Here is a 17,282-nt window from a genome sequence, read left to right on the forward strand (position 1 = left end):
GGTAATGGTAGCATAGGCAGCTGAAAAGCTGGAGGCATTTCTAAGGATTTCAGGACTGTTGGGCCAGGAAGATAGCTTAGTCAGCGTGCTTGCCTTGTAAACATTTGGATCTGGGTTCTATCCACAGAATCATTGCTAAAACAAAACAGTCCAGTGTGGTGGTGCATGCTTATAACCCCAGCACTGGGGAGGTGGATATGGGTGGATCTCCAAGGCTCAGTTGCCTGCCAGTCAGCCGAGCCTAATCAAGGACTCCCCCCACCCCACGTTCCAAGGATAAGCCCTGTCTCAAAACACAAGGTGGGCAATAACTGAGGAACCACAACCAAGGTTGATCTCTAGCCCCCTATCTCCATCTTTCTGTCCCTCTCAGAAAAGAAAAAAGAACCAGGAATGGTGGTAGACATGCATCATCCCAGCACTTAGTAAAGCTGAGGCAGGAGGATCAAAAGTTCCAGGCTATCCTCAGCTACACCACAAAGTCAAAACCAGTCCTGAAATACATACAGTGAGACCCCTTTCTCAATATCCACCCTCAAAAACATCAGAAGAGGCATTTGAGAAATGATTCAGAAGTTAAGAACACTTGTTGCTCATATGGTGGATCTGGGTTCGAGTTCCAGTACCCACAAGGTGGCTCATAACTATAACACCTGTTCTAGGGGATCTGATTCCCTCGTCTGACATCCACAGGCACTAACCATACATGTGGTGCACATAGATACATGTGGGCAAAACTAAAATGAATAGAGCTTTGAAAATATACTAGAAGAGAGGTAACTTGATCTAAAACTTTATACTCCAACAAGACAAGGCTAAACCAAGTTCAGCATTTCAGGTAGGTTAAAGCTGATGGAATCCTGCTCTCGACAGTAAAAAACCAAAGCAAAATAGAACAGAAATTGCCCATGGAAGCCCACCAAGGCCAGAAAGAGGCTGAATATCCCTGGCTGGCATTCAGGATTGAAAGGAGGTAGGGGGAATGAGATTTAAATATGTATGAGATTAGTTGGTCTAGAGGGTGTCTATGTAAAATGGCAAGAGACAAAATTCCCAGAGCCAAGTGATATGGACAGATGGTGAGTGGGCAGAAAGAGATAGACTAGGGTGGGGTTGGGGCAGACAGCTCAAAAGTTCTCCTTCTGCCGTAGACCCTCACTTTCTTGATGGTCAGCAGGGTGTCTACTTCTTCATGTCCAGCACTAACCCTGAATAGGATCATCTGTGTTCTCAGAATCTTCTATTAATAGACGCTTAGAGCATCCTTTGTCAGTGCATGGCTAGCAGGTTAGAGCCCAGGGGCTGTGGAGATCTATGCAAGTGGTCCAAGTACAGTTCACCATCACTTCTAAGTCTGTTTCTTCCCGTTGTGTAGACAGTCATGTGGACATGGCTGTGCTTTGGCGGTCTCTTTATTCCACCTCGTCGACCTTAAGATTCCAAAGGTTCAAGTGTGACTCCCAACTGAGGCAGGATGAAAAGAGAAAAGAGGAGGCGTGGAAACAAAGAATTAAACCCTCCCTGTGGAATCTGGCTGGGAGTGAAAAGCTTCAGCACAATTGATAAACCTACCAGGGACTGAAGAGAGAGATGCTCATTGGTTAAGAGCAGGTACTGCTTTCATAATGGACCTGAGGTTAGTCCTTAGTACCCATGTTGGCATCTCACAGCACCTGAAACTCCAGCTCCAGAGGATCAATCATTTCCGGCCTCTGTGGACACCTGCACTCATGTGTACTATCCTTCACACACAATTAAAAGTAAAAAATCTTAAGGGAAAAAATTGAAACTGCCTATGATGCAGCAATTGTTTTCCTAAAGATGTCTCAAACAAGGATGTTTAAAACGACTGTCCTAGGTAGCTTTCTATTGCTGTGATGAACACCGTGACCAATAGCAACTTTGGGAGGAAAGGGTTTGTTTCACCTTACAGTTGTAGTCCATCATGAAAGGAAGTCAGAGGCGGCACTGGAAGCAGAGGGCCATGGAGAAGCATTGCTTAGTGGCTTGCTTGCTACCTATGACTTATAGCATCCAAGATCACCTGACCAGGCGTGGTACCACCTTAGTTAATGAACCAAGAAAATGCCCCACAGACTTGCTTATATGTCAGTCTTATGGAGACATATTCCCAATTGAAGTTTCCTCTTCCCAGATGAGCCTGGCTTGTGTCAACATACTGTGCTTACATAGGGCCACACTGTGTGTGGTAGCCTTGAGTGTCTTAACATTCCTCTCTCATCCCGAAACCTAAACAGCGCACTTTGTAAAACCTTACAGTTACATTTACAAAGAGGTGGTGGTGGGGATTCTTTAAGAGAAATAAGTAAAATAGCTCATATATGTTCTTCCTTAATTCTTAATCTTTAAATCTTGCTGTAAATTATACCCTTTGAGCAAAATAACTTAGAAAGCTACAAAATGTGTATGTACACATATGTGTCCACACATATGTGGAGGCCAGAAATCAATTTCAACTGTCTTCTTCAATCTCTCTCTACTTTAGGGTTTGAGGTAGGGTCTCTCACTGAATCTGGAGTTTATCAATATGTCTTAGTTGTCTAGCCAGTGAGCTTCAGGTATCTATCCGTCCTTGCCTCCAAGTGCTTGGGTTACAGATGTGCATTACTATGCTTAGCTTTTGTGTTGATTTGGGGAACCCAAACTCAGATTCTCATGCTTGCATTGCAAACCCCCTTCCCTTGAGCCATCTCCCCAGACTCTGTACCTACCACTTAGAGACGTCTAAGCAACTCCCCCTCTTGCGAACTCTCTGCCCATGTGTTCAGTGTGTACTCTCCTATTCCTAATTGTCTCTATCTCTAAATTCCTCTGCTTCAGTTAAAATGTATACTCTCCCGGCTATGAATACACTCACTAGCTCTATGTCATTCTGACTCATTGTGCTGCCTAGTTTTAACTCTCAATTTGACACATCTAAAATCACTTGGAAAGAGAGTCTTAATGGGTAGTTATCTAGGCCAGGTTAACCTGTGAGCATGTCTGTGGGGACTTGCCCTGATTGTGAACTGATATAAGGAGACCTACCCTGGATGTGGGCAGCACCATTTCATGGGCTGTGCCCTGATCTGGGGAGAAAGCTAAGTGAGAGCAACTCTGGAAAGGTCCATGTGACTTCATGAAGGTCACTGTGACTTCATTTCAGTGGTGGGCTGTATCCTGGAACCTCACCTTTTCTTCCTCATATGTCCCTTTTGCTCAGGGTATTTTAATCACAACAAAATAAATGAAACTAGAATACTCATCTTGATAGTCTTTTGTGTAGTGTAGTCAAGATTCTGGCCTTACCTGAGTAGAAGTTTCTAAGGAAGAAGGAATTCCTCAGTTCACTCCTGGGCTGGGCTGTATCTCACCACCACCTCTGACACAACACTTTTTCTGTAGAGTGTGTCTTTATCCTAAGGAATTCTGTGGGATCTTGAATCACCCCATTTGTTATTCTTGCCAATGGACATCTGGTCAACCTCTTTTTGCCACCTAGATTAGATTTTTGAAGCCTGGAAGGGTTTATTCACCAACCATGTCTCCTAATGTAGTATCTGATATATAGTAAGCAAACAGCAGCTGTTTGTGGAGTGAATAACTGTGTTAATCATCTCCAAATCTGCTTTTTCTTTTTTTGATCTTTCTTTGAGAAGGTAGAAACCCTTCCTAACTTTTTTCTTTTTAATATTTATTGTTTTTAAACTTATATTTATGTGTGTAGGTATGTATATCTGAGTGAAGTGCCAGAAGAGGCTGATGGAGTTACACATAGTTGTTAGCTACCTGACATGGTTGGTAAGACCGAAGCTCAGGTTCTCTACAAGAGCAGTACATACTCATAATCCGTGAACCACCTCTCCTGACCCACAAATCAGTCCCTGCCTCATTGTTTTCTCTGAATAAAGACCTGCACATCTGTATCTTGCATCTTCTGGGTCATAGTTACCTCACCCAGGAACTGGATATTTCCAATTTTGCAATTTTTCAATGACCTGTATCTACAAAACATATGTGTCCCATTACTCTCTTCATGCAGTGAAAACTGTCATTCAGGGTTGGGGAGATTGCTCAGCAGGATCAGTTGAGGACCTGAGTTCAGATCCCTGACACCCATATAAAATGCTGGGTATGGTGGAAGGCAACTATAATCCCACCAGTGATTTGGGACAGAGACAGGTAGATCCAGGCCACTCACTGCCAAACCAGTCTAACCAAATCAATGAGCTCCAGGTTCAGTGACAGCCCCTGTGTGAATAAAACATGGGATGCAAGTGAAGATACCTGACATTGACTTCTGTCATCTACAACACACACACACACACACACACACACACACACACACACACACACACACAAAACCACATACACACCACATGCATGCACACATGTGCACACACATGAGCATATAAACCCCTTCAACACATACATGCATACACACAAATGAAAGCTCTCATTCTTCTTAAGGCTACAGAAAATGAGTAGATTTTTGCATCCTGTGGGAATCATGCCCAGAAACTGGTTGTTCTTCATTACTAACTTGAAGTTGCAAATTGATGTTGTAAATGGCAGCTGGTTCCCAAAGTCAGGGTGTTAGCAATGGCATTCCCAATGGCTGACTCTGTCTTCCCTGTGATAGGTGGACCTTTGTCCTTGTCCCTGTCTCACCTGGCTGTATCTTTACGAAGATCTAGTAGTTTGGAGGCAGGATTTTGCCAGAACACTGAATCTGGATATACACGGATCTCAGTGCCAGTCATGGATAATTTTAAAATATTTTTTTAGTATATATGGATTATACACACCAATAGGTTTCATTCATTTATCTTCATATACATGTCTGATGCGTTTTGATTTACCCCATATTACCTTTGTCCATCACATTCCCACTCCCGTTGACTCTTTTCCTCCCTCTCCCAGACCACCACTCCTCTCCTTCTACCTTCATGGGATGTGAGACCCAGTGAGTTTCATTAGGGCTATGTAGAGGCTTCTGGGTTGAGGGTGGGTTGTGGATGTTTACTAGAGCGCAGTCAGCATAATGGGCTAGACCACTGAAGAACTTGCCACTCCCTCCTCCAGCAACTATTAGCTGACTATAAATCCTTAGAGGGGCAGAGCCTTATGACCTCTCTAGCAACTGTAAGCTGTCTATAAATCCTCAGAGAGGGATGGGCCATTGTAAGCCCCTCCTCTAAGCCACCATTGAGTCTCTAGTAATCCTTGGGGCGGGCGGGGGAGGCGGGGGAGGAACCTTGTAAGCCCTTTGTCCTCCACAAGGGGATAATTATAAGAAAAATATTATTGCAAAACAAGAAGTCAGTCTCTTTGGCTATACAGCAAGATCCTTTCTATTCAAGGCCCTTGGGACTCAAGACCATGAGAGGAGGAGAGGCCCAGCTGGATCCCCTTAGGAATTCAGACTTGGCTTCTGGACAATTGCACAGGCAGTGATTGGATTCCTTCTCTCAGGAAATGTCTTATTATGTATGCTTTTCTATTCCATGTGCCAGTGGGACAGTGTGATATTGAAACTGGGATTGGGTAGGTGTTGCCTGATTCTTTGAGAAACCAACAAGCAGAGATGGGAATTGAAATCTGTAAATTGAGCTTTATTCAGAGAGTCAGCAAACTGAGAAGACATTACCATCCTAAAAGACCCGTGTTGCGTCTCATCATTAACAGTTAATATAGGGAGTGGACTCATACAGTCTTCAAGTATCACTTCTGCTGATGTGATGACACCTGATAAATGTGACCTATGGCTCATAATGGCAGGTTACAGTCCAACATTGTGAGGAAGTCAAGGCCAGATCTTAAAGCAGCTTGTCACACTCTCAGTGAAGAGCAGAGACAAATAAATGTATGCTTGCTTACCACTCAGCTGGTTTTCTCTACTCATATAGTCCAGCATCCCAAACCAGGGCATGGTGCTGTCCACTTTCAGGCTGGGGCTCCTCACATCACTTAACAATCAGGATAACCCCCTATTGACATGTCTCTTGGCCAACTTGATCTAGACAATCCCTCACTGAGAATCTCTTCCCAGGTGATTCTAGGGCGTTTCAAGTTGACAATTCTGAATAACCAACTATCATGGCAAGTCATTCCAAAGTTCAGTCTTTCCCCTCTGGTCTTGTCTGACCATCTTATTGCTGAGATTCATGTTGTTGGTGCTTTTTTTCCCCACACCACCCCTATTTTCTGTGTAGCAGGGGCTTGGCAAATATCAAGGCTACCGAGTCTTGAATTTCCCTTGAAAAATCATACACATCAAAGGTAACTCGGAAAAAAAAATGGTTAAATGGTTAGTAGTGTGTATTTGGGGGGCTTCTGACAGGGTTCACATGAAGATTTCTGTAGCACAAGGTACAAATATACTCTTCACAATGTAGATTATAAAGTGCTCCATCTTTTTCTGTGATGGTTACAGAAATTATCAATTTCTAATTATCAATTTGATACAACCTAGCATCCTCTGAAATCTGGGAAGAGAGTCTCATGAAAGATGGATTACATAGTGCTGGCCTATACGGGTAGGTCTATGGAGCATAGTCTTAATTCTGTTCATTGAGATGTGAAAAAGTGCCCATTGTTGGTGGCAGCATCCCCTGGGCTTGGGTCCTGGACTGTGTAAATGTAGAGATGGGGCTAAGCATTATGTCGTTATTGCTCTCTCTTTTTGACCATGGATGTGATGTCATTAGTACTCCAAGCTCCTGCTGCTGTGACCTCCTTGCAATAATGGGCTATAGCCTGGAATTGTGAGCTAAAACAAAGCCTTTCTCCTCTAAGTTGTTTTTTTTTTTTGAGGGGGGGGGGGTCAGGATATTTTATCACAACAGAAATGAAATAAGAACACTCTCCTATCACCATCACAGACATCACTTGTGCAGCTTATGAAGGCGTTTTAGAGGTGTTGGGGTTTCATGGAGCCCAATCATGCATTCAAGACTGGGAGGGAATCAAAGACTGAATCTCAGATACCAGCACAACATGTTCACCTAACTCTGAGGCACAAGCAACCCCAGCCCCTCTCAACACACACACACACACACACACACACACACACACACACACACACACACACCCGCTGCCGCCGCCACCGCCACCACCACCACCACCACCACCACCAAAGGAGGATCAGTAAAGAGTACATGCTCGTGGCTTATTCTCAAATGTTGGAGCTGTGGTCCCCACTTCGTATGGAAGGAAAAGTGAAGCCAGAGCTGACTGGTGCTGTAAGCCAGACACAAAGGGGTCCTGTCTGCGCTAATGTCTCTGTTGGTTTTACGAGCATCATTCCATGCCCTGCTCTGCTAATAAGAATAAAAAGAGGCACACATTACCTGTCTCTTCCAGTCTGGCTGGCTTTAGCTTGGTGAGATTGAATTTCCAGGAGCTCTGTGATGGGATTCTAGCTTTGTGTTCTGTTTCCTCCCCCATTTCTTGGATCCTTTGAAACAAAGTGACATTATTGAATGCTCCCTCAGGCACCTGTGTGTGAATACATACACCACACACAAACACACACACAGATACACAAACACGCAGACACAGTGTACACACAGCACACTTTTTCAGTCAGAACCAGGAGCGGGTATCTTATGGAGTTGTTACCAGATTGTCAGAGCCTGGACCCTGACGGTCCCTCTAACAAGCTGGGTCCAGCCAGCAGTCTAATTAAAGGCACCATTAATGGTGACAAACAGAAGAGGGAGTTTTTTGAATATAATAGCCTCACTGGGAAGAGGTCAGAAGGGGTCCAGTGAGCCTGCAAGTCCATCTTCAGGGTCATGATATGAGTTTTAGGTTTAAATAAAGGGTATGCATATAGCAAGATGTGGTCCCACCCATCACCGACCCTTCATTTTCTAGGTTTCAGTCTCTCCTGCAGGTTGGTCTGATAAGTAGTCAGAACTGCTTGGCACCAAGGCCCCAGCTTTTCCTTTCCCTAGCATGAGACTCCTGGAGAAAGTCCATTGTTCCAATAATCTGGTAGCTGAAGGGAGAGGTGAAGTGTTTCTTTGGAATAGCTTCCCTCCTGTCCAAATGGTTATAGTATCAGACAAGGACAGCATTGACCTACCGACCTCTGGCCACAGACCCACTCCTCACGAGCACACTCTTGTCTGTTCAATGTTAAGGATACAGGCTGAAGTTCACAGTGATAGCTGGGGCATGTAGAGAGTCCACAGGAGGAATGTGGGACTCTGCAACAGACAGCATCATAAATAGGAAATGTACCCCCAGATGGTGTTGCTATTTGGGGAAAGTTATGGAAACTTTAGGAAGTGAGACCTAGTTAGAAGATGTAGGTCACTGGGGGCAGGGATTTGGGCCTGGGATCTAGTGGGTGTGTTTATGCCTGGTCCCTTTGTGTCTCATTCTCTGCTTCCTGGTTAGCTGAGAAGTAAAGAACTCTCCTCTCTCATACACATCTGCCACCATGATTTTTTTCCCACATATGTGGGTTCAAGTGATCATAGATTGACTCTGTAAAATGATGAGCCAAAAGAAATCTCCTCTCGTCTGAAGTCTTCTGATGTTGATGACAAAATTTACTAATATGGAAGGTGTACTAGGTACTTTGCTTATTACTGGGACAAACTGTCTGATAAAAAGCAACTTGGTGATGGGAGGGTTTATTTCTGGTCACATTTGGATGGTACAGTCCATCTGATAGGGAAGGCACCATGGCGGGAGTTGTGAAGCAGCTGGTCACATTGCATCCACAATCGGGAGGGAGGGAGAGAGGGGAAGGGGACTGCTGGTACTCAGCTCACTTTCTCTCTTTCAGTCTGGGACACCAACCCATGGAATTATGCCACCAACAGTGTACAGTTATTCACACTTCAATTAAGTTGATCTAGAAACATCAAGACAAACCATGATTATATATATATATATATATATATATATATATATATATATATATATATATATATATAGAGAGAGAGAGAGAGAGAGAGAGTCTAGATGGTTCTAGAGACTGTCATGTTGACAATATTAACCATCAAGGAAGAGAACTACCCTGTTTGGTGTTATCACCACCCTCAGAAAATGTTCAAAATTATGTGAGAATGATATGATGTGGGAGATGAACCCATGGGAAGGAGTAGTCCAGAGAAAGAGAGGTTCAATGGGCAACCGTCTATCCACAACTCCAGCCATGAGCCCTGTCACTATCTCACATGATCTTCTGTCCTATGGACTATTCTGTCACCAAGTATAAAAATGTCACTACCAAGACTGGAAAGAGATAACACTTCTCCCACTGTCCTAGCTAGCTTTGACTCTCAACTTGTCACAGTTTGGAGTCATTTGATTAGAGAGTCTCAACAGAAGAATGGCCTAGAGGGCTCAGCCCACTGTGGGTGACACCATTCCCTGGGCAGTGGTCCTGAGCGCTCTCTCTCTCTCTCTCTCTCTCTCTCTCTCTCTCTCTCTCTCTCTCTCTCTCTCTCTCTCTCTCTCTCTCTCTCTTCCCCTCTCTCCCTGAGAGTGAGACAGCAGCATTCCTTCATGGCTGCTACTTCAAGTCCCTGCCCTGACTTCCTTCAGTGACGGACTGTAACCTGGAGATGTCTACAAATTAACTCTTTCCTCCCCTAAGTTGCTTTAGATCAGAGTGTTTGATCACAGTAACAAAAAGAAAACTAGAACACCCACTTTTGGCGCTGGGGTCTGGACCAGCTGTCTTGAAACACTTTGGGAGAGCCTGCCTGTGCATCCTGCCATTTCCAGAGGCTGGAGTCAAGCTGCATGAAGCTCTGGCGTTTGTTGGTGCTCTCTGCCATGACCGAGTTTTTTTTTTTTTCAGTGTATGTGGGACTGGGCATGGAAACTTGTGCTGATGGGAAAGGACTAAAAATGCAGACGAAGAATTTGGATATGATTGAAAACTTGTTTTTATTCTATCCAGGAAAGGAAAGGAGAGGCTGGAGGGGAGGGCAGATTAATAAGGTATGTAAGAGAACACCGGCTTCCTGTTCTCTCAAAGTCTTTAACGATGTTCGTGGATCCACAAAAGGGAGGGCTGGTAGGAGCTGCGGGGGCCTCATAGCCAACCCAGCTCATTTTACACAGGAGCAAATTGAGACCTCTGGTTTTGGCTGCCGACATAATTAGCTACTAAGCCTGGCCAGGAGCCTGGAGTCATTGCTCACAGGCTGGTCTCTCTCTCTCTGCTGGATCCACATGTGTTTGCAGAAAGCATTCCACATGATGAGCTAGTATTAATAACCAATTAAAAATTACTAGTAATACATGGTACTTATTTTTTTAAGATTTATTTTCAATGTCATATATGCCTGTATGTCTATGGGTAAATATGTGCACACAAGTACAGGTGCCCCTGGAGGCCAGCGGAAGATGTTGGATGTCCTGGAGCTAGAGTTATAAGTGGTTGTTAGTCATCCAACCTCAGTGCTGGGAGTTGAACTTGGGTCCTCTGCAAGAGCAGTAAGCACTCTTAACTGCGGAACCATCTTTCCAGCCCCATAATTCTCTTTCATTATTTTTAATTTAATCCTATTTAGTTTTATTTAATGTGTATGGTGTTTTGCTTGCTTGTGTATCTGTGCACTGCTTGTAAGCCTGGTGCCCACAGAGGCCAAAAGAAGGTATCAGATTCTTAGAACTAGAATTACAAACAGTTGTGAGCTGCCATGTGGATACTGGGACTTGAACCCAGGTCCTCTACAGGAACAGCCAGTGCTCTTAACCACTGAGCCATCTCTCCAGCTTTTCTCTTCTTAATCTGTTTAGACTGGTGCATTTGCAGTAATTAGTCTGCTAGCTCTCTGTCTAGCGCCCCCTACAGTATGGGGTGGGGAACACATGGAGATGAAGTCTGTGATGAGACAGTTGAGAGAAAACATAATTTCTTTCTTGTCTTTACTTTGTGTGTGTATGCGTGTGCACATTGAACACGCATTGGAGTGCATGCCTGTGCATATGCACAGAGGCCAGAAAATTTGGGTGGGTGTCCTGCTCTGTCACTCTCTTTCTTGAGACAAGGTCTCTCACTACACTTGCATCTAGGCTGGTGGCCAGCCAGCCTCAGGCATTCTTCAGTTTTTGCCTCCATACAGTGCTGGGGCATGCCGGATGTCATGTGGAAGGGGTGAATGGCTTGCTAAATAGTTAGCAGATTGAGAGACAGGCATAGCTGTGGCCAGCGAAGGCATTTTTTTTTTTCTGGAATCTATGTAAGCTGCCTGCCTTGTAACTATCAACCATATGCAACCTCTATACAAGAGAATCATTTGCGAAGAGTCTCGGGGAGGACTCATCTAGATTAAGTTGGCCGGTGGGCGTGTCTGGGGGGATTAATTGTTAATTGATGTGGGAAGACGCAGCCTGCTGTGGGTGGCACCAGGGCATGGGCTGGACCCTGAGCTATAGGAGACTGGAGAGAGCCAGCTCAGCATAGCTAGCAGGCAGGTAGCCTGAGCACATTCGTTTCTGTGTGCTCTTGACTGTGGACACGTCCAGCTGCTGGAGTCTCACCTTGACTTTACTGAGTGATGGACCTTGACCTGGAGCAATGATCCCAAACAAATCCCTTTCCTCTCTTACTTTGTTTTTGGTCAGGGTGCTTTGTGATGGCAACAGAAAGGAAATTAGAAGTGATCTCTAAGGATGAGTGTGTCTTTGGGGAGGAAGGAGGAAAGAAAGGAAGTTGTTTGAGGAAGAATCTCAGGATGGAAGAATATAATCACCCGGGAAGCAGCCCTAGGGATGCCAAAGTCCAAGTCCCCTGGAATTCCAAATGCTTCCTTGGAAAGAATTCTTTGGCGTAATCGAGTTAAGAATCTTGAAATGTGAGATTGTCTTGGATGGTCTGGGTGGTCCAAATCCAAATCCAATGCAAATGTTCAGATAAGAGGGAGGTGGGCTGATAGGAATGTAAACAGTGGCAGGCACTGTGGAAATCGATATGGAAGGTCTTCCACAAATGAAGGACAGCAGCTGGGGGGATGGCTCAGTGGTTAAGAACACATACAGTTCTTCCGGAAGACCCAACTTTGATTCCCAGGGCCCACGTGAGGTAGCTCGAAGCTGCCTGTCATTCCAGCTCAAGCTGATCAAGTGCTCCCTTGGGCCTCCTACGGCACTTGTGTGCACATATTCCTCCCACCCCACATATTCATAATTTATGATCTAGCATTAGTACTCCTGGTATCTGCCCAAAGGAATGAAAATTGAAGTCTGTGGACCCCTAGTCACAATAGCTTGAATAGTGACCCAGTCTCTATGTGCATCTGTCAATGATAAAGGAAATATAGTACATAGATATGATAGAGTGTTACACTACCTTAACGAAGACTTGAGTTATGTATTTGGAGGGAGCTGAAGGTTGAGTAAATTATGGGGACTGGGAGAGACAAATATCATAGACTCAGGTACTCACATTGAGCAGCCAGCAAGCACTCTTAACCACTGAGCCTACTCGGCAGCCTCCCTACGCTGGATTTATTGGGGCAACTCCAAGCTGCTGCAGACCCATCCTTCTTTTGATACACGGGATGGACCTCTCTTCTTTAAACTCTGATCTCAAATTTCTCATGCCTTGCAAGGGGGGCGCGGGGAGACATGGTGGGAAATGTTCACTCGACCTAGGACTGCCAGCTTTGGGGGCTCCGGGGCTGTGGGGGTGGGGAGAGTAGGTATAACCCAGAGTAAAGAGTGGGAGACTTCCTGCCATTTGAAATGGAGCCTAGCCATAGCGGAGTCGAGTTCTTTTCCAGACCCGGGAGAAAGTGATTAAAGTCGTTTCAACCCTCTGTGACATTCGTATGGAGCTGGGGCTGTTTATAGTCATAAAACAACTGCAGATTAGAAGGATGAAATAGAAACAGTGGGATTCTCACCTCCTGTCCTCTGAGGTTATTAAACACTGCGTGTCGCCAGCAGCAGCGGGGGGACTCTCACACACTTTCCCCCCTGACCCTGTCATTTTTGCAAAACTCAGACAGCCGCTCCCTCCACCGAGGCAATTTTCTGCTGGGATCCCCACCCGACCGTCCCTGCTGCAGTGTGTGCGGATATTTAGGGCCATCTGTGTCTTGTTTTCCTTTTTTCTTTCCCATCTCTCTCTTCCTCCTTTCTTTCCCTCTCTTTGCACATTTTATTTTATAATTATTTGTGTGTGTGTGTGTGTGTGTGTGATCATGTATGTGGGGGGGCACACATTTAGAGGTCAGAGATTGACTTCGGGGTTCTTCCTCCATCATTTCTCAGTGTGGCCTCTACTTTGCTAGGTCGCCTAGGCTATCCTTGAATATCTGATCCTTCTGCCTCCACCCTTCCTTCTGAGGGCTGGGATTACTACTGGGCATGCCCAGTTTATTCAGTGATGGGGATGGAACCCTGTGGCTCCCTGTATCAACTGAGCCGCATTGCCACACCCTTTCTTTCTTAAATTGTTTTTATCACGTGTCCAATCCCAGCAACAAGAAAAGCAGCGAGCCTCCTCCTGATATAGCGAGACACTACCTGTTAGTCACCCGTGGTTTGAGTGCAATGCGGCGGTCACGTGACTGGTGGACTTTCTCTGCTTTTTCCTTGCAGAAATCCGAGAAGCCTTTCGTGTTCTGGACAGAGATGGGAATGGCTTCATCTCCAAGCAGGAGCTGGGTATGGCCATGCGCTCTTTGGGGTATATGCCGAGTGAAGTGGAGCTGGCTATCATCATGCAGCGTCTGGACATGGACGGTGAGACCTACTTAGTACCGCCAAGCTGCGCCTCCCACCTCATTCCCTGGGCTTGGGATGTGTACAATCCCGGGCTCAGTTTACATGTTAGGAGTGGAAACTTGAACTTGATCTGGGTTTGTCCAGCAGGGCCGTGTGAGCAGGGATGGTTTGGGACAGTTACAGGAATAGATGAAGCTGCTTTGGTTGGTGGAATAATTAGACTCCCCTTTCCTTCCCCTCTCATTTTACTTATTTTCCCATTTTCAAGGGTGGAGAACTCAGTGGTTAGGAACACATGCTCTTCCACAAAGGTTCTGTTTTCAGCACCCATGTTGGATGGCTCCCCCACCATCTTTCACCCTGCTCTAGGACTTGACATCTCCGACCTCTGTCAGAAGCTACACTAATGCACACACACACACACACACACACACACACACACACACACACACACACATGCATACACATGCACGTATGCATGGACACACACAGAGACCTATAAATAATATAAATTTTACCTTTCCATTTCCACGCATGTGGTGTGCATGTATGTGTGTGCTTGTTTGCATGTGTGTCTGTGCATGTATGTGGAGTCTTCAGGATGATGTTTGGAATCATCTTTGATTGTTCTTCCACCTTGTTCACTGAGGCAGGGTCTCTGAATCAAACCTAGAGCTCCTAACATACCTAGTCTAGCTAGCCACATGCCATGGGAATCCCATCTTCACCTTCTGAGTCTAGAATTACAGTCCACAGCACCCATGCATATTTTATGTGGGTCCCGGGGATTCAAACTCTGGTGCTCATGCTTGGGGGGGCAAACACTTAACCACTGACCCACCTCTCTGGTCCCCTACCTCCTGTTTTAAAGGCAGCTTGTGTGTTTGCACATATGTATACATGGGTTTGCACATGTGGGTGTATGAGCACATTTGAGCATGTATGTGTAGAGGTCGGAGGTCAATCTTGAATGTCACTCTTTAGGCACCACCCACCTTAGTTTTTGAGACAGGGTCTTTCATTAGGACTCAGGATTCATGACTGGGGACCATTCCACATGGGATCCTCCTGTCTCCACTCCTCCAGTGTTGGGATTACAAAAATGTGCTTCTATGCCTATGGCTTTACTTTTTTTAAACCTTCATTCTGGTGACCTGTACTTTATTGACTGAGCTGTCCTCCTGGTCCCCAAAACATGGCTGCACCCTAGGAGCTTAAGCTGTCACCACTACCTAAAAGGCAGCAAAGCTGGTAGGAGATTCTCCTTTCTTCTAGAGTCGTTATTACTTGTATAGTGTTGGGGAAGTGCCTTGTAAATCTTGTTGAGTTTCAAGAACTTCCTGAGACTTGTAAGTTTCATTTATTTTCTGGGTCTTAAGAGCCTCCCTCCAGAAAGGAGTGTTTGAGTTAGGAAGAAACAGCACAATAAGCCAGATAAAAAGACAACTGTCACAGCTGGGCCTGTTGGTACAGGTTTGTCATTCCAGCTATTTGGGGATTGAGGGAAGGTGACTGCAGAGTCACAGTTTTCTTTGTGGAAGAGTAAGCTGTCCAGCTGTCTTTGAATGAGAAATGATCCGTATAGGCTCATGTATTTGAATACTTGGTTCCCAGTAGGTGGTGCTGTTTGGGGAGGTTATAGCACCTTTAGGAGGTCAGAGCCTTGCTGGAAGATTTATATCACTTGGAATTTGCTTTGAAAGCTTATAGCTCTGCCCCATTTCCAGTTCGCTCTGCTTCCTGTTTGTGGTTCAAGATACAATCAGTCAGCTTCCTGCTCCCGTACTGTCCGTCTGCTTCCATGTCTTCCTACCATGATGGGCTCTTATCCCTTAGAACCATAAGCCCAAGCAAACTCTTTCAAAGGTCACCTTTGTTTACAGTGTCTCATCACAGCCAAAGGCAAGTTACTAAAACACCTGCCTTCACGTTCCTGCTTTGAGCTCCCTCCCCGACTTTCCTCCACGACAGACTGTGACCTGATAGTGTAAGGTGAACAAGCCATTTCCTCCCCTAAACTGCCTTTGATCAGAGTGGTTTATTTTTGTGTTTAATCACAGCAACATAAAGAAAACCAGAGCAATCCGGTAGGGGGACTGCTTGCATGGTCTCTATGCCAGTTTTAAGTTTGGCTTTCTCCTGTTCCCCTGAATGATGTGTTAGGAGGACAGTGACAATGGAGGTCACATGGTGAATGAACGAAGTACAGCTGTGGATGTCTAAAACGTCTCTCTGGATGGTGATTTGCTGGGTCTCTGCAGGCCCGATGCGATGATGTTTTCTGTTGTAGCAATAGTTCTGAAATGCTGGGGCCAAGAGCCTGCAGCAAAACCTCTCTTCCATTTCTCCTATCCTCTTTCCAGAGGGCCCGCCGCCGCCCCGGAAGGACAGTTTCCTACTTCATCCTTTGTTGTTTTATTTTAATTTGTCTTTTTTTTTTTTTCTGGAGACAGGGTCTTGTCACGTTGTATCCCTGGGTAGCCTCAAGTTCATGGTGATCCCTTAGACCTCAGCCTCTGGAGTCATGGGGCTACAGATGCTACACCAAGAAACCTGCCTTACTAAAAAGTTATTGAATACCAGTGTTTCTATATCTAAGAAGGTATTGTTGTCTTTTAGTTTAAAAATTATTGGGGCTAGAGCGATGGCTCAGCAGTTAAGAATGCTTGCTGCTCTTGCAAAGGACCTGAGTTTGGTTCCCAACATCCACACTGGGCAGCCTATAACCACCCGTAACTCATGTGCACATATCTCCATACAGACACAAACACACAAAGTATTAAAAAAATACTTTGGGGGGGGGTCTTTTTTTTTTTTGACAGAATCTTGCTCTAAGCACCAGCTAGTCTTGAACTTAGGGCGATTCTGCTGCTTTAGCCCCTTAAGTGCCAGAATTCTCGGGATACACCAATAACACCAACATACTCTGCCGGGGTAAACATTTTAACCAATACCTCTGTTTGTGAAATTAAGGTAGTTTTATTGGTTTTTAATTGTTTTTTAAATTTTGTTTTGAGACAAGGTCTTTGTCCTAGTATTGTGAAAGTTACTATTTGGAAAGGTGTGTGTGTGTGTCTGTCTGTCTGTCTATCTTACTGATATAAATACCTGACAAAAGCAACTGAAGGAATGAATTTATTTTAATTTTGGCTCACAGTCCACCCTGTTGGGGAAGGCGTGGAGAAAGAAGTGTGAGGCAGCTGGTCACATGGCATCCACAGTCAGGGAGCAGAGAGAGATGAATGCTGGCTGGCACTCAGCTCACTTTCTCCTTTTTACTCAATCCAGGACCCCCACTCTGTGGGGTTGGGGCCACCTACATTTAGGATATGTCTTTCTGCCTCGGTTAACCGAATCTAGAAGCTCCCTCTTAGACACGCTCAGCAGTGTGTCTCCTAGATGACTCTAGATCCTGTGAATTTGACAACCAAGACGAACCATCACACCTAATGGGCCAATGTTGCATTAACTGCTCCATTCCAGCCCACAGAGCATTTTCATGATACTGAAGATCCTGTCTGATTGCATAAGGGTTGGAGCCCCGTAGGACCCTGTGTGGGGACATTCTCCAGGGA

General features: G+C 45.2%; 1 protein-coding gene across 2 annotated transcripts in view; it reads left to right on the forward strand.

The window, feature by feature from the left end:
• The window catches only part of Caln1 (calneuron 1), a 425,484-nt gene that overhangs the window by 179,267 nt on the left and 228,935 nt on the right, over nt 1-17,282 (forward strand). For both annotated transcript variants that reach the window (XM_052755582.1, XM_052755583.1), the window contains exon 3: nt 13,582-13,725. In XM_052755582.1, the coding sequence (XP_052611542.1) occupies nt 13,582-13,725 (144 nt within the window). The remainder of the gene's footprint in view (nt 1-13,581; nt 13,726-17,282) is intronic.

Source organism: Peromyscus californicus, unplaced genomic scaffold, assembly GCF_007827085.1.
Source record: "Peromyscus californicus insignis strain IS unplaced genomic scaffold, ASM782708v3 Scaffold_2__1_contigs__length_46816999, whole genome shotgun sequence".
Classification (NCBI taxonomy): Eukaryota; Metazoa; Chordata; class Mammalia; order Rodentia; family Cricetidae; genus Peromyscus; species Peromyscus californicus.